At 42.5% G+C, this 20,678-nt stretch overlaps 1 protein-coding gene across 2 annotated transcripts in view; it reads left to right on the top strand.

Annotated features, from left to right (window-relative positions):
* The window catches only part of EPB41L4B (erythrocyte membrane protein band 4.1 like 4B), a 164,410-nt gene extending 147,201 nt beyond the window's left edge, over positions 1-17,209 (top strand). For both annotated transcript variants that reach the window (XM_065752645.1, XM_065752647.1), the window contains 3 exons: positions 11,777-11,845; positions 14,128-14,291; positions 16,442-17,209. In XM_065752645.1, the coding sequence (XP_065608717.1) occupies positions 11,777-11,845; positions 14,128-14,291; positions 16,442-16,511 (303 nt within the window). In that variant the 3' untranslated portion in view covers positions 16,512-17,209. The remainder of the gene's footprint in view (positions 1-11,776; positions 11,846-14,127; positions 14,292-16,441) is intronic.
* Positions 17,210-20,678: the final 3,469 nt, after the last annotated feature.

The raw sequence follows: 20,678 nt of genomic DNA on the forward strand, positions 1-20,678 counted from the left end.
TTCAGATGTATAGCAGTAACTTTGGATGTACTGAGTCTCCTTTTCCTCTACAGTAATCCATGTAATAGAAAAAGGTCCCACTTCTGTTCAGAAGCCTACTTGAGAGTAGCTGTATCTTTTTACACTCACTCTCAGTGACACAAATATAGTAACGTGGATATTTTGCTTCAGACTTTTGATCAAGACATACTAATCACTTTTTCTTTGGCCTGAGAAGTACGTTCATCATCTTTTTGTCTCAGCAACTGTGAAATCTTTAATCTCTCTTCTTCACTACGAGTAGAGATAATTGCTTTTAGATCCAGTGAGTAACTATTGTGTATTTGTTTTCTTTCCAGCGTACTAATGAAATGATATATGTGTAATTCTAATTCACTTTTTTCCAGTGTGATAGCAAGCGTGATGCTAACTGCTTGGCTGTTCTGTGAAATTTCAATTGAATGCCTCTAAGCTGCAACTAAAAATGAAAACATCTGCTTTCTGAGCTGTTTTTTGACTATCTAGCGGGTGTCTCAACTTGTAAAGATAGCAAAAAGAGCAAGTAAAGCTTCTTTTTATTTACCACTCAGCTGAATAATCAGAATTGATAGGAAATCTTTTTTTTTTCTTCTACTTTGAATTTAAATAAAATGTAGATGCCTACATTTTCCTTCCAAAGAAACAGCCTGAATAAAATCTCAGAGAATAGTGAGAAGGTTGAGAAATACCAGGCCAGTCATAAATGCTTTCATTTCAGCAGTTTTTAACTGTTTCGGTTTCAAGTCATGTTTGTTAATCAGTTTGAAAGAAAATGAGGTTTTCAAAGAAAAAGTCATTTCTAAATTAGATACCGATAACTCCTCTTACAATATAAAAACAATTGTAAGCTTTTTTTCTTTTTAAGTATAGAAAAAAAATCAAGTCAGCCTGATTCTTTTTTGTAACACATTCAGTTTGAATGAAAATACATTTTCCAAAAGCAGTCTCTTCTGATGAACCATTAGGTGTACCCCCGTGACCAACAACTTCCTGTCATCTACTGATTTGTCCTCTGCTTTTCACTGTTATTCACAACAGTGAAAAAAATCTCCTGCTGATGCATATTATCTATTTAAATTTGCTGTAGCCTATCTACTAGTAAAAAGGAAAGGGAAGGAAAAGGGAAAAAGGAGATCCAGTCAGTGGCTTGTGAGATTTCCATCAGGAAATGCTTTGCCTTTGTACAGAGCCTACTACAACAGTCTCCTAACTGAGAGGAATGGCAATAACAGAAATATATGGTAAGATAAACTGATAAATTTCAGTTTGCACAAGTCTCAGATTATTTTTTTTTCTGGTAATTGTACAGTTTCTATGCCTCAACCACAAAACCATAAATCATAATCGAAAATCATTAATTAGTCATAGAAGAAAGAAAAAAAAGAAAATAGTTTATCAATTCCAGACAGTCAACTGTCATGCTAACTGGATTGAAAACCAGTCAACACAGTAGAAAGTGTTATCTTCAGTTCATTTTCACTTGTATCACCCTCTGAAAAACAAAATGCTAAACTGTTTTGGGCTAATGAAAAAAAAAAATCTATGGGGGTAGATGTCCTTTACATCATAGCAGTTGAAGCCTGCTGACAAGAAAGGAGTTCTAGCATGCTGATTAGAGTTATTGCCTGGAACTTGGCCAGAAAACCATTGCTATGGAGGAACCATGTGTTTATGGCTTGTTGCATGGCACGGCATGCATCTCACGTTCAGCAACCAAAGACCAAACCCCCTCTCATGGAGGAACAGCCCAAGAGGTCAGAAAGGTGAACCTCTACAAAACATGTTTAACAAGTTAGTCATTCGTTATTTCTTTGCAAAAAAAAAAAAAAATCCAAACAGAACTGGCTAGTCTTCCAGGTTGTCTAATGCACTGGAGCATCACCTGGCCACTATTAGCAATGTAACAGTTATCACCAAGATGGCATAAAAGAAGGGAGCTGCCTGTGCTATCTGGCATGCACACCAAGGCACGAGCACATGTGTCCTGCTGGGAACCTTGTTGGCAGAACTGGAGAGGGGAAATTGTGTACAGTGGTCTTCTGACCACCTAAAGTTGTGTGCAATTTGGCACTCATCTCATGCTGCATTCAAATCAAGCAAACTGTCAGAATCAATACTCGTGAAGCTCAGGAACACACATCCAGATAGAGCCTGTATGTTTGCATCAGTGACTGAGCTGCCCAGACTTGAGACAAAGCTTGGTCTCTCTAAGATGCCTGTGATCAGCAGAGCCACATATTTGTATGTGCTCCTACATCAATTTTGCTTTTCAGATGTCTCCTGTCATGCTGCTAGTGGATTTAAAAAAAAAAAAGGTGGGAGAAACTGTGGTTTCTCACCATGGACACTTAGGCAGTGCAAGCAAAGGCTTTCCTTCACATCTACAGTGTGGCTGAAGTGGGCACATTCCTACACCAAGAATAGACAGTTCCCAAGCTCACAGACATAACATTCCTAAAACAGCAGGCAAAGAATTAAGGCATAAATATTTACACCCGCCTGTCCATGAAAGTAGAGTTTACCAGCTCTTAGACTTCAGCTTCAGTGCTCCTAGGAAGAAAGAGTGATCACTATAGTGAGACATCAGTATTAGACACCTAATTACTCCCCAGTTATGCAGTTGACAGGACCAGCTTCTGCCTCTCTTACAGTTTAGAAAGGCTTCAGGGTTTTTTTCTGAACTGAATGAGTTAACCATAATGTCCAAGGGACCATAACATCAGCAGAGGTTGCCAGACAACAGTGTGTTTTGGCCTCCATTGCATGGTGCTGGGAGAAGCTCTGGAAGGCAGCAGAGCTGGAAATGTCCAGCTCCCAGTCTGGCTCACCTGCAAGCTCCCACTGGGATGGGCAGGAAGCCCCTAACTGGGGACTAGGATCTGCTGTGATGTTTTTTCACAGTGTGTTTCTTCCCCCTGAATTAGCACCACAAGCAGAGCTCCAAGGACAGGGCTGTAGTGATTAAGCCTCTCTCATTTCCTTCTTCCTTTACTGTCCAGTGCAGCATTGTAATCTTCGGTTGCTTTCAAAGAGATGTCTTTAATAAAGGATCCCTTGGATCCTCAGCCCAATAAACAAATTATGGGGAAGCAGAGCTCTGCTCCCAGTGGTAAAGTATCCTCCTGGCATTCAAAGTGCTGTCATTCCTGGGCCAAACAGAAGAGCTCTGCTATTCCTCTCAGTCCACAGAAGAAATTTATGCTGTAATTAAGAGTGAGCCGTGTGCTAATAGCCCTAATCGATTGGGATTATCCCTTGGCTGGGACTAATCTCATTTGCTATGGAAGATGCCTAAGAACAGTGGCTTTTAAGGTAGCATCTGTTCTTGAAAAGATGGAAATAAACTGAGAAAAGGAATAACAGATTAACTTTGATGCCAGATTGCTTTAATGAGGGACATGACAAACACAGAGGCCTCTGATGTGTTTTGTGGCACTGAATTCACAAAGTATTATGATGTGTTTGATTTCAGAAATGTATATGCTTAGTGAGTTTCAGTATTTGCCCCAAGATTTTGCTTTCAGACAAGGCAGAACCTTTTCTTAATTCCAGCACTCCATGGCTGGCAATGTGGATGGTTCCATAGGCAAGGACATGAGGCTGTGAATAAATAGATTTTTATATGTAGGAAATATCACCAAAAAATTATGAGATATGGGATTGTGTGAATCTTAAATCAAACAAGAAATTATTGCTTATAGAATTTTACCTTCTAATCAAGATGATCTCAAAGACAGCATCAAATAGTTTTGTATCCACAACATTTGAAGAAGCAGTGCTCTGTTCCCAGATTTCATGTTGGAAAGGGTGACATTCTATCATGGCAATAGCTTATTGTCATGTGGAAGCCCAGTTCAGGGCAGGCTGTTACAGTGGTGAGACTGACAACAGCGGTGCACTCAGCATCTCTGTGTATCTGGGTAGATCCCAGTTCATGAGGGGGCCAAAGTTCCCAGGCACGTGCACAGATCAAGGCTGCAGTAGTCACTAGTACAAGTCACGTGCTGAGGTTGAAAGTAAGCTACAGTGTCCTTCTGGATAGATATACTAAAAAGTGGTCCAGTTTGTCATTTTATCACTTGTTCTGTAGCTCCACTGATGTTAACCTACCTATGCTATTCTTTTCCTTCAGAATAATGAACCATATAAACTCTTGGGATTTTGGCAGAGCTTAATAGCCCATAAAAATAGGACAGAAAACTAATGCAAAATATTCCTCACTGTACTGACATTTGAGGAGACCACAGTTGGCTGAGATTCTGGAAACCTAAGGGCTTTCAGCCAGATTTTGCTGTTAAACAAGTAGAGATTGATCACAATAGAAAGACAAGCTATTTGCATTGGGGAAGAGGCAGGCAGTGCATTGCTTGCATCGAACTGTCGAATTTTCAGTGGATGAATACGATGCCAATGCCTTTGAAAATGTGTGCGTGTGTTAAGTGGTGAATAGACACAGCCTTTGTTAGTATGTACCTGAGTTTAAAATCTCCATGTTAACAAGGCATGCTGATTCAAATGTTACTGGATGATGAGCTGTCAGTGCCCATTCCTAGAAATAATGGCTAGTGGTATGTTTCCACCTGATATAAAATGCAGTCTATCTGCTGGCAGTCAAATTGGGAAGTATATGGCTTACTTGGGGCACTCCGATGTGACAGGAATCACAGTACTCATTTCCTCCTCTTCATGTTATCCATCTTTAGTGACTTCCTTCTATGACAAAAACCTTCAGCTCTACAGACACCACTAGATTCTGTTGGCTGTTCTTGCAGTCTAGGCATTTGGACAACTGTTGATTGCACTGGTAAAGATCAAGGGGCAAAAAAGATATCTTTGCATTAGCTGTCCTAGCAGTGCAACTAACTTACTTTGCAGCAAAGTTGGAGAAAAGCCAATTCCAGCGAATATAGCTACTGCTTTTAGTTTGCTTCATTTCCATTTTCTAAACAAAGACCAAACAAGTGCTGGAGTCTTCAAACTGCATTTTAGCCAGTACATCAAGACTGTGACATCATTTTGCTTCACGATGTTTTCCTCAGGAGATGTTGACTAGGCTGACAGCCCATGCTGAGGTTATGTTTTGCTTAAGCTCGTTCACCTTCACAGCATCAGCAAGAGAAATCCTGAGGACTGTGACAGCATGGGCACTGTCATGCTTTCATCGCATCTCAATTGTCCTTACTCTGTACTCTTTTCAAGAATTAAATGTCTTCCCTGACATCGTCTCAAGGCAAAGCTACATTGTAAAGCTGAGCCAGGACGTGCACTCCCTTCTGATGCACTGTAGAAATGCTGGGCTGACTTAATAATGGTATTTCCATCTTTGACTCCAGAACCTCTGAAATGACTGCTAGCAACCCAGAATTACAAACCACAGTGCAAAGATCAGCAGTTTTCTATCTCTGAGGGCAGCATAAGAGAAATGCTAATACCAACATAAATTAGTCCTCGCAAATTAGTACAAAAGTTGGCATGAAGATTCAGGATTTTATCTTTACTACTATGTTTTGAGTAGAGCTGCTTGTAAATAGTGTATAGCTTATACTATAACCACAAACTGCTATGTGTTAAGATGTGCAAAATGCTATAGCTTCAGCAAAGCCAAGCTCTAGCAGAAGCTGAGCCATATACATCACTTCCATGAACTCTCTTAAGCATTCACTTGGGAGCCAGAGATCACTGGAGCACAGGCAAGGAGCCACACAGCCACTTCCTGACAACTCTTCCTGGTAGGAAGGGTTGAATAAAGTGACTGTAAGTGGAAGGAAAATATCTGATGGAAAGTATTAGTCCTAGTCTACAAGGTCTGGTGAGACATCAAGAACGTGGCATCTGCTCCCAGCCATGTTCCAGGATGGGTGAATTCGGCCCAGAAGGCTCAGAGAAGGGCTGGTGTACAGCAGTGAGCAGAGGAACAGAATGCTCATCATCCAAGGGGCACCCAAGAGAGGGTCACTCAGAGGGGTCACCAGGGAATTCACACAGTTCTCGAGGTGGCACATCCTGTTAACCCATAGGACATTTTTGGGACCTGCTGGGAGAGGAACTTGGTTCTGCAGTCCTGCATTCAAGTGGAAACCCAGGCCAAAGAGTAAGTCAGAAGAGTCAAACAGCTGGATTCACTTGGGCAGGTTTTTAAGTGTCAATGGTTGTTGTCTGAAGCAAATCCTCAAACTGCAATCCTTGTCAATTCTTTGCAAGATGAGCAAGGGAGACCCAAAGACCAGATGGAGCTGGGAATGAGATGTCACAGTGTTACCTCCACAGAAGGAACAGCAGCATTGACAGAACAGCAGGGTGATTGCAAACACATGGTGTTCCCCTGGCTGAGCACAGAAAACCATCTTCTTCAGAAACTACACATTTGGTGCTTTAGGGTGTTTTCAATGGCACATTTCTGAAAAACAGCTCCTCTTTAATGTATGTGAATTGGATCTGTCTGCTGACTCTAACACCTGGATATCAGTTCAACAAGCAGAAGAATCCTCTCTCCCTTGAAAAGGAGGTGTTCTGGGATGCAGTACATGTGGGACTCGCACCAAGTTTATTTTGTCAGGGCATTTAGTTCACACAGCCTTTTCCTAGACTGATTAAGAATGGCATTGCAGATTTACTTCAATATTCTGTCACAGGTTTATTGGACTGCACTAGTTTGGTCTGATTTTTGCCCTGTGCTCTCAGGCAGTGACTAATATCTACCTATCGTGCTATCTCTGTCACCACACAGAATGAGTGAAGTGGGATTGTTATCACTTGAGTGATCATTTGGAACCAGGAGCTACTTCCACTCCAAAAATAATTTGTTTGTCCATTAGGGTATCGCATGGTTAAAAACACCAAAAACTCTTTTGATTTCACATTTTCCACCTCATTATTCATTTCTGCCACTGAAAAGATATGCCAGCAGCCAGGAGGTATACTGAATGATTACAGAGCCCAGAGTTGTATGGCATTTGGAAAGCAAGTCTTATGGATAACTTGTGCTTTAAGTGTGTCATTCATCAGGACTGGGAAATGCTAATGCAACGTACTCCAGTAGTTTCAGGTGCTGACTTTTTCTAGTTTGAAAAGTAGAGACATCTCTGTGCTGGATGGATGTGACAGTGTTTACCTTATAGCATGTATTTTTAAATAAAGCACCGCAGAATATTTCTCTGGTTGCATGTGTATACTGAGAGCTGTATTTATGACACCCGCTCAGGCGTTAGCAGCTCTGCTTCAGCTCCGAGGCACAGGGAGCTGTTGAAGTGTTTGGCCAACAGTCTGCCTTGCATCTGGCCAGTGTACAAAGCGACAGTGCAAGTCCCTTGACAGCACACAGCCTCTCCAGTGTGTTGTAAGGCCCCTGGTCAAGGTGCATGGGATGGGCACAAAGCCAAGGGGAATGAAGAACAGCAGTTGCATGTCAGCAGCACAACGTGGTATCGGACCCTGGTAGAGTGTGTTGTGCCAGGGCAGTGGGTATCCTGGGTACTCTAAATGTAGGAGAACATACCCAAATTAAGCACACTGTTCCCTAAAGCGTGGAAAGCATTATTTTTTTGGGTAGCAGAAAAGACATTTCTAATATTCCCCTCTGATTAGAAATACCAAAAATAGCTGATTTTATATCAATTAACACATTCCAACTACTGACTCACTTTTCACCACTCTCCTGCTGTTTTCATTTCAGGTGGGAATTCTCTTTTTGTCTCTCTGCACTTCTGTTTGCTTTTATGAGAACATTTAATTTCTTTTTCTTCTAGCCCATTTAAAAGGTGTTTCAGGAAAGTACAAGTGTTTTTACTGTGATTTTAAACTGTCCAGAGGAACGTTTTGCACAAATGCACAGAGAAGGAGAATGTTCATATCATGTTGTCCCTTTTCTTTCTCCAGCTTCCTTCGTTCTAATTTGCAGTATAAATTTCAAGGATATTTAATGCTGTTAACTCTTTCTAGTTGTGACAGATATCTCCAAAATATGACAGCTAATAGTGTAACAAGAAAATCTGAGTTTTTCTTTATTATTTTCTTTTAAGAGCCAAGTGTTCTTTTAAGCTTAGTAAATTCCCAACCTGCCAAGCTAAACATTCTAGACAAGGAGCTACTTGTCCAAAGCAGTTCTGCTATGGTGGTACACCCTGACCATTCAAGCAAGAGACTGTGGAATGAGCCCTCAGCATGTGCAGGGCTGCTGGGGCATGCAGAGACTTCATTCCCTTTCCATGCCATGCCCCTGTGACACAACAAGTATCTCCAGTGCCTTATTTAAAGGTTGTTTTGTGGTTGTGACTTTGTCTGTAAGACTGTTTTCACTCCTGTGGGAAGAACAGGTGTGGTTAAGGTCTTGTTTTATACTCTAGCTGGCCACTAGAGCCCAGATGGAGGTGGCTCTACTCTTCTTCCCTTCTCAGCCCTCAGGCAGTGACACTTAGGTCTCGGCCTCCTGTTCTGGTCAGGAAATAGTTCTGCTTTGTGAGCTTCTTGGAGTTTGACAGTACACAATAAATTCATCCCCAAGGCAGGGCTCAGGAAGTGTCTGAGCTGACATCAACACCACTCTCCTGGAGTGGTGGGGCAGGAGCAGGCAGGGTTTTCTTCCTCCTCTCAGGAGCTGGTGCAGCTGCTGCCCTCAGCACACTGCTGGCTATGGTGAACATGCAGCACAAGAAGGCCAATGTATATTCTTGGTCAAATTGGCCTTTCAGATTTCCGAATACAGTTTTATATAAGCCAGATGCCTAACTGATGCTTTTCTTTACTTCCTCCCCATCTTTCCTTAGCTTCAGTCTGAAAAGTGTCCACAGAATCACAGGGGTTGGAAGAGTCCTGAAGAGATCATTGAGTACAATCCTCCTGCTGTAGCAGGTTTCCTACAACGGGACACACAGGCAGGCATCTAGTTGGCTCTTGAATATCTCCATAGATGGTGACTCTACAACCTCTCTGGGCAACCTATTCCAGTGCTCTATCACCCTTACTGTAAAAAAGTTCCTCCTCATGTTAGTACAAAACTTACTATGTTCAAGTTTTAGGCCCTTCCTCCTTGTCCTGCTACACACCACCAAGAAGATCCTGGCCTCATCCATTTGCCTCCCACCTCCTTTTAGATATTTATAAACATTTATCAGTCTTCTTTTCCCCAGGCTGAACAGAAACAGGTTATTCAGCCTTTCCTCATATGGGATATGCTCCAGGCCCATAGTCATCTTTATGGTCCTCCGCTGGACTCCTTCTAGGAGATCTCTGTCTTTTTTGGAGGGGAGCTCAGAACTGGACACTAAATGTGGCCTCACCAGGTCAGAGTAGAGGGGGAGGATCACCTGCCTCGACCTGCTGGCCACACACTTTTTAATGCACCCCAGGATCTTGTTGGCCTTCTTGGCCACAAGGACATGCTTCTGGCTCATGGCCAACCTACTGTTCACCAGGCCATCCAGGTCCTTCCAGAGCTCCTCTCCAGCATGTCATCCCTTAACCTGTACTGATGCGTGCGGTTATTCCTCCCCAGGTGCAAGTGTTCTTGAATATATGGATTTTTTTTCTGCACTTGGGTGGATACCCGTTTCCTTCTCAAAGGAATCAAACTATGAATAGATAAAGGCCTCTGACAACACTGAGCAGGCAGCAACAGTGCTCTTATCAAAGCTCAGGGCAGGCAAACTAACAAACTGCTCAAACTGCCCAAACTGCCTAAACACTGAGCAAGATGGCTCCTCTTTCTCACTCTTAAATTGAACACAATTACACTTTATTTTTTCCCCTCTGTCCTGTAATTTCTATTTTCAGCTTCATTAAAATGCCGGAAATTGGTGGTTTTAGAACCTACAGAGTCTTTCATTTGTCAGGATTGTCTTATTCCTAAAATTAAATAAGCACAGCTTCTCCAGGGAGGAATTCCTGCTGACAACTAAGCCAGATTATCTGTTTTTTTGCTGGCGTCTGCCATAGGCACAGTTCACAGCACTGATTTTACAAGAAGGAGCTCTGCACTGCTACGTGCCCGCTACGTGTCCCATACACCTCTGCTCCCATACCTCAGTGGGCTCCTGAAAATCATTCCATGTCATTTTTCTTTTCTATATTCAGTAACTGCTCTTCATTTCTTTAATGAACCCAACCTGCAAAATGAGAAAGACATTGGCTGTAGCTCGTCACACTCTGCCTATCTATGAGCAATTGACTTTCTATCCCTGTGCCGAGTTGCCCTTGGCTGAAAGACTGCACCTATAGTGGAGCATGCTTGTGCTTTGTCCTGTATTGTTTGTACCTGCAAAGAATTGTTGCATCAATGCCAAGAGTAAGTTCAACCAGCAATATACCCTTTACTAAGACAAGATTATACATCTATTAAAAAATTGTGACATTTTCTTGAATATATTTGCACCAGAAATTGAAATTTAAAACATTTTTCATTTGCACAGTTGTTTGCTCACTTGCACCTCTGTGACTGACTTATAGCCACCTCTGATCTGTTAAAAAAAGGTATGTATTTTTGGTATCTATAATCCTCGTGTGTAAGAAGCCGACAATTAAGGCCAGCACTAATTCCATGTATTTGCAGAAACAGCCCTACAGATGGCTGTTAATTTCCCTTGGCATCCTTATAAGCCAAATATGTTTCTGTTATTTTATTTGCAAAATAAACACTATACATTTACTTAATTATATTTGATGTCACAATTTCAGGTTTTGCTTTGGCTTACAAGGGCTCAGGGCCTTCAGGCTAGCTTTCTTGATTTTCCAACAGCAGTTTTATAGCTGTAGGTAGTGAATTATGCTTGAAAACATACATATGAAATGCACAGCATTTTCTATAATAAAGTGAAAAACACACCTGTTCACTGAAAAATGTGTTTTTTTCCAAAATGGAAAGTGTGAAGTGCCGTTCAAAGCTGATACCTGCATCTGATATTTTGTCTTCCTGTTGAGTGAATGAGTAATGTCCGCATTCCAGAGATGAAAATCATGAGAAATACCGCTTGCAGTGGAGCAGGGCAGAAGCTGTTGCTGCACTGAATATTCCCTTAATCTCCGTTAACGTTGAAAGTAGTTCTAGAGGCAGAAGTGACTTCCAGCAGGCCATGGGACAAGTGACGGTACACTTGGGGCTGAGCCCTGGCCATTCTTAGCCCTCGCTTGCCAGGGGCCCAGGAGCGTGCTCATCTCTGACTGTGGCCCCAAGTCCTGTGATGAAAACCCCTAAAGCTCATCCCTGATTGGCAGCCCGCTGCTGGACAACAGGCAGACAGCCCAGCCCCAGCAGATGCCTGAAGCAAACCACTGCACAAGGCATGTTTTACAGAGAGTTGTCTTTCGATCCCACCTCAGTGATTGTTTGTCTTGGGCAGCAATTGTGTAACTGAAAATTTGGAGGTCTGAAATATGTATAGCATAAGTAAAGTTCTTCAGATGAAGTTTCTGCAATGGAAGAAAAAAAAAAGGGTTCCTGCAGTTTAGACTGCATGTTTTACAATGTGGTGCTCACTGAAGGAAGCAGGTAACGATCTGGTGACTGTTTATGGGATCAGAAGGTACTTCTTGTGTGCAACAAATTTAATTGCGTCTCTCAAATTTTCACATTATGCTTTGACTGTTCCTCATCAGGTTTCTGTATGCATTTCTGGAGGGGTCTTTTCTGGTCTGGTCCAAGCGCTGCTGAACCGCTCTGATATGTTGGATATGTCATTGTAGTTGCAATGCTTTGCTGCTTTATTTTTTTTTTCTTTTCCATTTTTATGCTCTGAAAGTAACATTTTTTTCTTTATCTTTTTTAAAGATAAAGACATTCCCTGCTGATACATCTAATCCTTTTTTCGATCCTTTTACAACAGTACCACAGTTTTCTGTAAGTAGAATGTGCAACTGAAAAGCCGTGTATTTAACACAATTCCAAGGAATAATTTAACAGTATTAGAAACATATGCACTAAGCAGTCCTCAAAAAAAGAGAAACTCCAAGCAGACTTCTGAGTGCAAATCTGTTAAATATTCCCATTATGCAAATAATGAACGTGCCTGCATTCAGATGTTGATGCATACTAGACAGAGGACTAAGAATCAAACAGCAAAGCTCATTGCGAATGCAGCCAGTCTCCAAGTGCTGCTCAGCTGCTGAGGGCTCATGTGAAGTTCAACAACGTCTTTCCAAAGGAGCAGGGATGCCTTAGTCCTCTCTCTAGTGACTGCATGGCCTGCTGCCTGAAACTGCCTGCTGTGCCATCACAAAAAGAAGCCGGATTTTCACTGAATTTGCTTCTAAATTTTAGGGAAGAATTATAGGAGCATGTTGACGACCACAATTGGTATCCTTGTTTCAACTCCTGTGTTTACTTAATAACCCAAATCAAATATTGGACTTAATTCTTACTGAACTTTCAGAGATGTTGACGTTTAGAGCTTTTGTTAAGGTAAACTGTGTGTGAGTATGAACAATTATTAGAAAATTCAAAAGTAAGTCCAATCCAAGCTCTACTTCAAGAGTGGAACATTATGTAATAAGTGTGACAAAATGATCTACTCAGACAGTTCAGAGAATTTTAAGATTTTAGGGGACTTGATATAATGGAATATGGGATGTGGAACTCTGATTATAATCCTTCCCATTCTTTCCAGTGTGAGAAATGGTTCTGGTTTGTAAGAAACATTCCCTGCCTCTAATTGTAAACCACAGTAATTGGCTTCTGTTTTGTCAAATTACATTGACAGAATCAAGCATTTCAGACTCCAGCCACATCTTTTACTGGTAGCAGCAATCTATTTCCAGCACAGAATTGAAGACACGTAGCTTGCTGCTGGGCCATGTGCAGTGGCTGGCTGCACTTAATGATTTAAAGAAAGAGGCTTTTCTTTCACAATAAACGTGATCATGGGACTGGATCTAAATGCTGCTTTTCCCCAGCAAAGTATTTAAAAGGCAGAATTAGTCCTGCAGGTCCTCTAAGTATCCTCCAGTCACAGTCCCTGATGGCTACGAGCATTTCTGACTCCTGTTCCTTGTTTTATTTTCCTTTTCCCCGCTTCCCTTTCACTTTTTCTTATTTATTCATTTATTTTGCTTGGAACAGAACATTGAAATGTTATTGAGGACGTGGCTTCTAGTTTTGTGGTGTATAAGCAATGATGTTGAGGATAAAACAGAGAACTTGGTTTCCCATAATCTTTCCTATAGTCTTAAGTTAATGGAATTGTATCTGTTTAGACCAGCTAAATAATTTTGTCATACATATATATGTAAACACATAAAGATATATAAAAAGATGCATTGGATATGTACAGTAGAACCGCTATCCCAAGCAAACACACTTTAGGACTCAGGACAAATCTTCACTAAGTGTAATTTGCCATAGCACTGCTGGTTTCAGTGGGGCTGGGAGAACTTACATTATCTTCACAGGTGGTTCTTGCTCACCCCTTAGAGGATGGAGCGCCAAACCAATGTTCCTGTAGCCTGTTAGGCTGAGCTCTGAAAGCTGGGTGAGGGAGGAGTCTGAACAGGATAGACTAGCCAGTCTTTACGCATAAGATTGACCAGGATTGAAGACGGAGAGTTTCTCCGGTTGGTTTTATGCTTTCAGTTTTCTTAATTTCATGGAATTAGTGGAATTCCCATTGCTTCAGAGCTTCTCCTGGAGCACATCAGATGCTTTTACTTGAAACATGAGCTAAAAGTGACAGTAAACAAATGAACCTAACACAACCATACTTTCTCAGGCCCAGATAACTGTCCCACTGGTTGAATCTGTGCTTTTTTTTTTTTTTTTAGCATTAATGCCATGTGGCTTGCAGATTTTGAGAAAAAAAAAATTAAGAAAGAAAATTTGCTATTCACATAGCTGGATAAATATCATACAGTCCCTTGTGATGGTGACTTTTCTTTCTCCCTGCTGCCAAGTCTGAAGAGAAGTTACCACAATAGAAATCCAGCAGGGGCACACCCCAAGGGTCCCAAGGTACTGGCAGCCCTCAGTTGCTCCGTGACCTTCCCAGGTCCAGCGCTGCAAGCTGCAGCCTCTCCTCTTTATTAGGTACTGGTGTTGAGGGTTTGGCAATGAACAGGATGAAAGCGAGCAAGAGCAGTAGAAGCTAATCTACACTTTTTTCTTTCTGTGTCTGTGTGCATCTTTTGTAGGCAGAGTTCACAGACAGCAAATTGCAGTGCTGTGCAGTGCAGTCGTCTCCCAAGCTTTCACCAGTACCGAAATCGCCCGTGCTGAGATCCCTGGCAGAGTCTGTGCCGACTCCAACGGTGCAGACGGTATACACGTCACATAAACCGATTTCGCTGGCAGACAGGTAACTGTGCAGCTCTTTCACACACTGTGCATATGGGAATTGGCCAGATAGCTCTTTTTCTGTTTTAATTGCAGTGGGGAAAATTCACCTTCTTTCTAAAGCGCCTTTTTACCCCTGACACAAAAAGATTTTCAGTTGCTTCTTGATATTCAGCTCAGCTCAGAAGAGGTGGGTTTTGTGAGGAAGTAACTAGACCTCACATCTGCTCTGAGGCACGAAGAAAAACAAAACAAAACAAAACCACAAGAACTTAATTAACTGCTGCAGTCAGCAGTGCACCATTTATATAGTCAATGGCCTGGAGAGAAAAGGTTGTGCAGATTTTCCTCAGGCAAGTCATTTTCCCTGAACCATGGTTTTCCTTTAATAATTGCTATTCCAATTTGTGTTTTGAAATTAAATGTCCAAGGGGGAAAGCTGAAATTAAGAAATAGCTGCCCTTCTAAATGAAAAACAGACACTGGTTTGCTTGTTTTCTTTCTTTGTCCTCTTGGTAGTTTTGTTTTGTTTTGCTGTAATGTCAGCCTACAGTGATGTTTCTTGTAGTTACTCAGAAAAAACAAGCCATTCCATCTTTCCACTGCATTCAGTTTCTATACCTCCGTCCTACCAGTTTTGCACATTGACTTCTTATTTCAGAGTTTGATCAAAGCTGAATTTCCCAAGCTGATGATTTACTGAATACAAGTGTAGGAATGGATATACTCTGTACTTCTGGAGCACAAAAGCTCCTAAGCTTATGTTGAATAGGAAAATATTTCCTTGGCATTATGATACATTAGATGTTTTCCTTTTGGATTTAAGGTCAATTCCCACCTTCACTTGTTAAGTATTTTTGCAGATACTGGTTTATTTGCACCTTCACACTTGGTCAGCACCTCTAACTCACCTTAAAAGGTGTTGTTCCAGTGATTGTGAAGCTGTAGAGCTAAACTAAAAGAGGGGAAGTTTAGATTGGACATCAGGAGGAAATTCTTTACTCAGAGGGCAGTGAGGCACTGGCACATCTGCCCAGAGGAGCTGTGAGTGCTTGGTTGGATGGGGCCCTGGGCATCCTGAGCTGGCGGGGGGGCAGCCCTGCCCACAGCAGGGGGTTGGAACTAGGTGATCTTAAGGTATCTTCCGACCTAAGACATTCTGTGATTGTATGACTATGATTGTTGACTCTGTGAAGTCATCTTCCAAAGTATGACCCCAGATCAAATGGGTGATTCCACTCCTTCTTGTCTTCATAATGCTTTCCACTCTACCACTTCCTGAAGGGGGGTTGTGGTGAGGAGGGGGTGGGCCTCTTCTCCCTGATAAATAATGACAGGACGAGAGGGAATGGCCACAAGTTGCACCGGGGAAGATTTAGATTAGACCTGAGGAAACATTTCTTTTCTGAAAGAGTGGTCAGGCACTGGAATGGCCTGCCTAGGGAGGTGGTTGAGGCACCATCCCTAGCGCTGTTCAAGAAGCGTTTAGATGAGGTGCTAAAGGATTTGATTTAGTAGTTGGGTAGGGATGGTGATAGGAGGATGGTTGGACTAGGTGATCTTGTAGGTCCTTTCCAACCTTATGAACCTATGAACCTATTAGCTACTCAACTCCCAGAACAACACAGTAAACTGCTGCTTTTCTTCCCAATTTTTGCTATTTGTTAGAAATGAGACCAGTGGCACAGGGCACTCCAAGTGTGAGATGTGGTGTGTGAGCAAGGCTGTGCTTCCCCTGCCCTGATGTGAGCACATGAAGCGGGCTGCAGTAAATTCAGTGTAGGTGGCTGTCCATCCAACTCACACCATGCTGAGGAGCAGAGGGCTGTCACACTGTTCCTTTAAGTGCTGGCATGTACTATAGTCGCTTTATTTCTGGAGTCCTCATCCAGCTCCCTTTGAAACGGGTAGCCTTTAGCAGGAGTGAGGTTAAAACATAAACAGTTTAGCCGTATGGGTTTTCCTGTGTCCTTTTCCTTGCTTCTGTTTGCTCTTCAGAAATATCAAGCGGTACTTGCTTTTGAATCAGCCATCACTTATCAGCTTTTTCACTGAATCGAGTCTGACCTTTCTCCCCCTCTTTCGGTATTTCAAAAATGTTAATTATTTCAAAATGAAATCCGAGACTTATTGTGGTTGCCATAATTGGTTGTTTGTGCATTAATTACACAGCGCTGAGACTCTGAGGCGTGAACTTGAGAGAGAGAAAATGATGAAAAGACTCTTGATGACAGAATTATGAAATTCTCGCTTCCGTCTGACGGAGAATGGATCGGGCCTTTCATGTGCCTTCTGTCTGTTTACATTCCTCTGCTTCTGTGTACTCAACATAATGCATCGGGAAGACGTGTGATATTCCTGACTCGCCTGGATTCACTACGGTTGGTTAAAATTTAGTCTCGGCTAGACTTTAACTTGAAGGAGTTCCTTTATTCGTTTGCTGCTGGGAAATAAATCTTCAATCCTTTATCTCTCCTGAGATTTTATACTATTAACACAGTTAATTTCAGGTTTGGTTTTGGTAAATCTAGGGCAAAAAGGATCAGCAAGGAGCAAACTGATCTCTATTGGGAAACACTGTTCTGTACATATGTTAATAAGTGCACAGAAATTAATGTTATGCAGAATATTTTGATAGTAACATAGAAAATATGTCATTTTGTACAACTGAAAATTGCAATGAGCTACCGCTATTTGTTAAAGAACTGTTTTTAAAGCAGAAGAATGATTATTACATCCTAACCCCAGGACTGTTAGTCTCCACAGAAAAACGAATGGCTGTCTTACTAAATTCCTATCCTTAACCTTTACTCAGAGATACAAATAGCTGCAGGGGGAGGACACCCCTCCACACAGGTATACACACCCAACACTCCCCAGAGTCTGCCTTCTCAACCTCAACCTGAAATTAAATCTTACTTTATTTCCATTAATGACTAAAAAAACAAAACAACAGTTGTTTAAGGTGATTTGCTACTGACTCTCTCGCTTGATACTGACTTTTTGTAACTCAGTGTGAAGTTCCAGCTTCCCCAGGTTGCTGGGCACTCGGGCTTGCCCGCACGCAGATGGCTCCGTCTACAGAGCCTGTGCAGCACGGGTACAGCTGGCACAGCCAGGATGCTTCCCCTCCCCAACCCACCTTCCTGCTGCATTAATGTATGGATCACGTCAAAAATAATACAAATAGTTGGTGGCATAGGGTTGGGTGGGTGTCCCCGTCAGCAGGACTGCAGCCTCAAGGAGCGTGTTGCAGTATACAGGTAACATGACCAACAGTTTCCTAAATCTTAAGAACAGTTCACCTTTTCCCCCTGTCCAGCAGTGCAGGGTTGCCTACCAAGCTACCAACAACTGACTGTCAGCTACAGATACTATTCCAACAGGAAAGCTTGTGTGCGGTTTGTATGGCTGAAGATGTATATTTTTCTGTTACTCTGTACACTGTGTTCTCTGGTTTGTACTAAGATAAAAGATTGTCCTTAATTTGATACTGATTACGATGGCTTTATCTCAGCTTAACCCGTTTGTTTGTGTGGAGGCTGGGAAGTGATTGCTGTGAGACTGAGTTTCCGTCAGTTAGCTTGTGCTCTTTTGCTTCCTCCTCTTTGAGAGGAGAAATCTGGAGAGCGTTACAGGACTGTGGATTGCAATGTTAGAGGTATAAAATGACTTGTCTATCTTAGATTTACTGGGACAAGAAACTAGCATGAGGCTTCCCAGTTAAAATCCAGTACCCCAAACCTTTCCGGTTACCACAAAATGGGGCCAAATAAGCAGTACAACTGTGAGGCAGAAACCCGCAATGCAAAATGCAATGATGTAGCTCAACACGAGGAATGGGCACAAGGAGTCATAGAAACACACCTGGACTGGAGATTTCAGAGCACTCCGATGACATTGCTGGGTAATCAGACACAACCTGTACGCTGTCCATCTTCTGGTTATGGTGCCAAAGCGTTCCTATTCCTTACGTTTTCACGTATACCTCTCCATCGGTCTGAGGTTATTAGAAATGAATTAGGAACATTAAATCGCTGTGGAGAGATCAGAAAGGAAGGGAAAATGCAACACACATCAAAGACTGCATCTTCTGTTTCCCGTTACTCCTTGCTTACCACTTCCCAAAAGGTCCCAATGGAGGGAGGGGCAGCAGCACCTTTGTCCGCGCCCAAGTAGAACTGAACACTGGAGAGAATACATAAAAGAAAACTCTAATTAGAGATGCTGTTTCAGGAAAGCAAAGTAGGTTTGCAAACGGCACAGCACTGACCCTAGCTGGATCTGGTCCCACTTGTGTGCAATCCGGTGGCTTTTTTCTCAAAGTCATTACTGAGGGAAAACAAAGGAAATCAAATCGGAGTGCACGCTTTGGTTGTACTGATTGCCTTGGAGTGGACACTGAGAACCCTGCAATGTGCCTTCAGGCCTGGGGGCAAACATTCAGTTCCCTGCATTAGGGCAGTCTGGTCACATATGCAAAAGCCTTTAGCAAAATGGAATGCCTGACTCAGACCAGCCCTTCTGATTTTCTTGCTCATCAACAAGCTATTAGTTTATCCTTTTAAGCGCAGCCTTTTACTCCCATTGTCTAAAAATTCTTACGCTAAACTGTTCAGAACTGGAAAACAAACAATGAGAACCACGGTGACTTTGTGGTGGCCGTGTCCCCGCAGCTGGGGCTGCTCTGGCATAGCTGAGCTCCTCGGTAGCCCCAGATGGAAAGGCTGGTGTGGTCACTCAGTTCCAGTGGGGTATTTCCCACTGAAAACCCCCACGTACGTTGCCTTGTCTTGTTTTAGTGTCTTATCTACTGGCTGCCACTGTTTCCTATTCTGCAGTCTAATGGAGCTTTCTTTAACACATTAGACTGATACTGAGCTAAACTTTTAGCTGCAGAATGTCATCACGTTGTTCTTTCTTACTACGTATTTTCTTCAGCCACACCTAAGCATTTCAGTTTCCACATCCTTTGAATATCAAACACTCCTGCCTCGCCTCCGGTTGGGAATTGTAACTTTAGGACACCTGTGATCCAAACTACAGCTACCTAGACAACATCAACGTGAACATATGCTGGGGGCATATAGTCTAGGCTTGCCCCTAGGCTTTGACTTTACAGGTGTGAAAGGATACTCTGCTCGAAGGAATGCCTATATAATAGCGCAGAAGTATCTGAGCTAGCTTTAATGAGCTTGCATATGTAGTTGTGGCAGCATGAAGCCCAGCACAGGCTATCATTATCATGTGCACTGACACACGTAAAGACAACACATTTAAATAGCAGCCTTCTGAAGCATGGTCTCCAGAGCTAGTGACAGAACAGGGTACCCGGAAGGAGCCTGTCCTCCAGCCCTCCAGGGACAGGGTTCATCTCACCTAATGCTATATGTCCAGCTCTCGCCTGCAGAGAGATCCAAGGGACTGCCTTCCAGAGGTGCCTCTGACTTCAATGCCTACCTTTATATTGCTTACAGTTAAGTGAGATCAATCCTGCCCTCTGTCCCTCTGGCTAGGCCTACATTGCAAGCCCTTGCCAACGAGGCTTCACCGTCTGGGGGTCCTCTGAGGTTCAACTTGTGACCAACGTAGCTCTGCAAGCAAAGCCTAGTGTGTTAGATGTAAATATGCCACTGAACCCCCTGTTGTCAGGACAGTTTTCATCCCTCAAGGGGAGAGCAAAGAGCTGGGACAGCCATCAGTGGCTGGAGCTGAGAGGTATCAGCTGGTGTTGTGAAACCAGGACAGAATGCAAGGTTGTCATGCTTCAGCGATTCAAGCAAAATGTAGTGGCCATTTCAACAGCTATGCAAGGAGTTAAATATTGTCTCATATTGCAATCTCTTACGGAGGCCAACCAATCGTGGCTCATTTTTGCGTGGCTCAGGTGTTTTCACTACTTTGTTTTAAAGGGGCTAACCGGGTTTTCCTAGGAAATATTGTTTGAGATCCCCAGTCTCAGTCGGATCCCACACTGTGTGCAGATTTCTCACATTCTAACGTACTCAGCCCCTGGAAGTGCAATATTTGAATATTAACTCCTGGGAAGTTTCGGCTCGTGGCTTCACATCTCTCTTGCAACAGGACCCTACGTGCTCATGAAACAGAGCTGGCAATGCAGGGAAATGTTTCATTGGAGGCAGCACTATGTTTTGTTTGAACTGTTTACCAATTTCCTTTGTTTTTCTTTCTTTCTGTTTATTCTTCTGAACACATGTCTGGTTCATCGGCTACAAAAACCTACACGCAGTTATGCAACGGAATATTGTTTCCTTCTTTTCTTTAATTTTCTTTTCTTTATTATCTTTTTTTCTTTTTTTTAATTTTGATGTCCTGATGTTTAAGGAGTTTGCAATAAATATACTGGTGCTGATCTGTAATTGCATGTAAGATCAGCCTCACAACTGTG

This window comes from Cyrtonyx montezumae, unplaced genomic scaffold (assembly GCF_038088225.1).
Source record: "Cyrtonyx montezumae isolate F1298 unplaced genomic scaffold, pur_monq_1.0 scaffold_8, whole genome shotgun sequence".
NCBI lineage: Eukaryota > Metazoa > Chordata > Aves > Galliformes > Odontophoridae > Cyrtonyx > Cyrtonyx montezumae.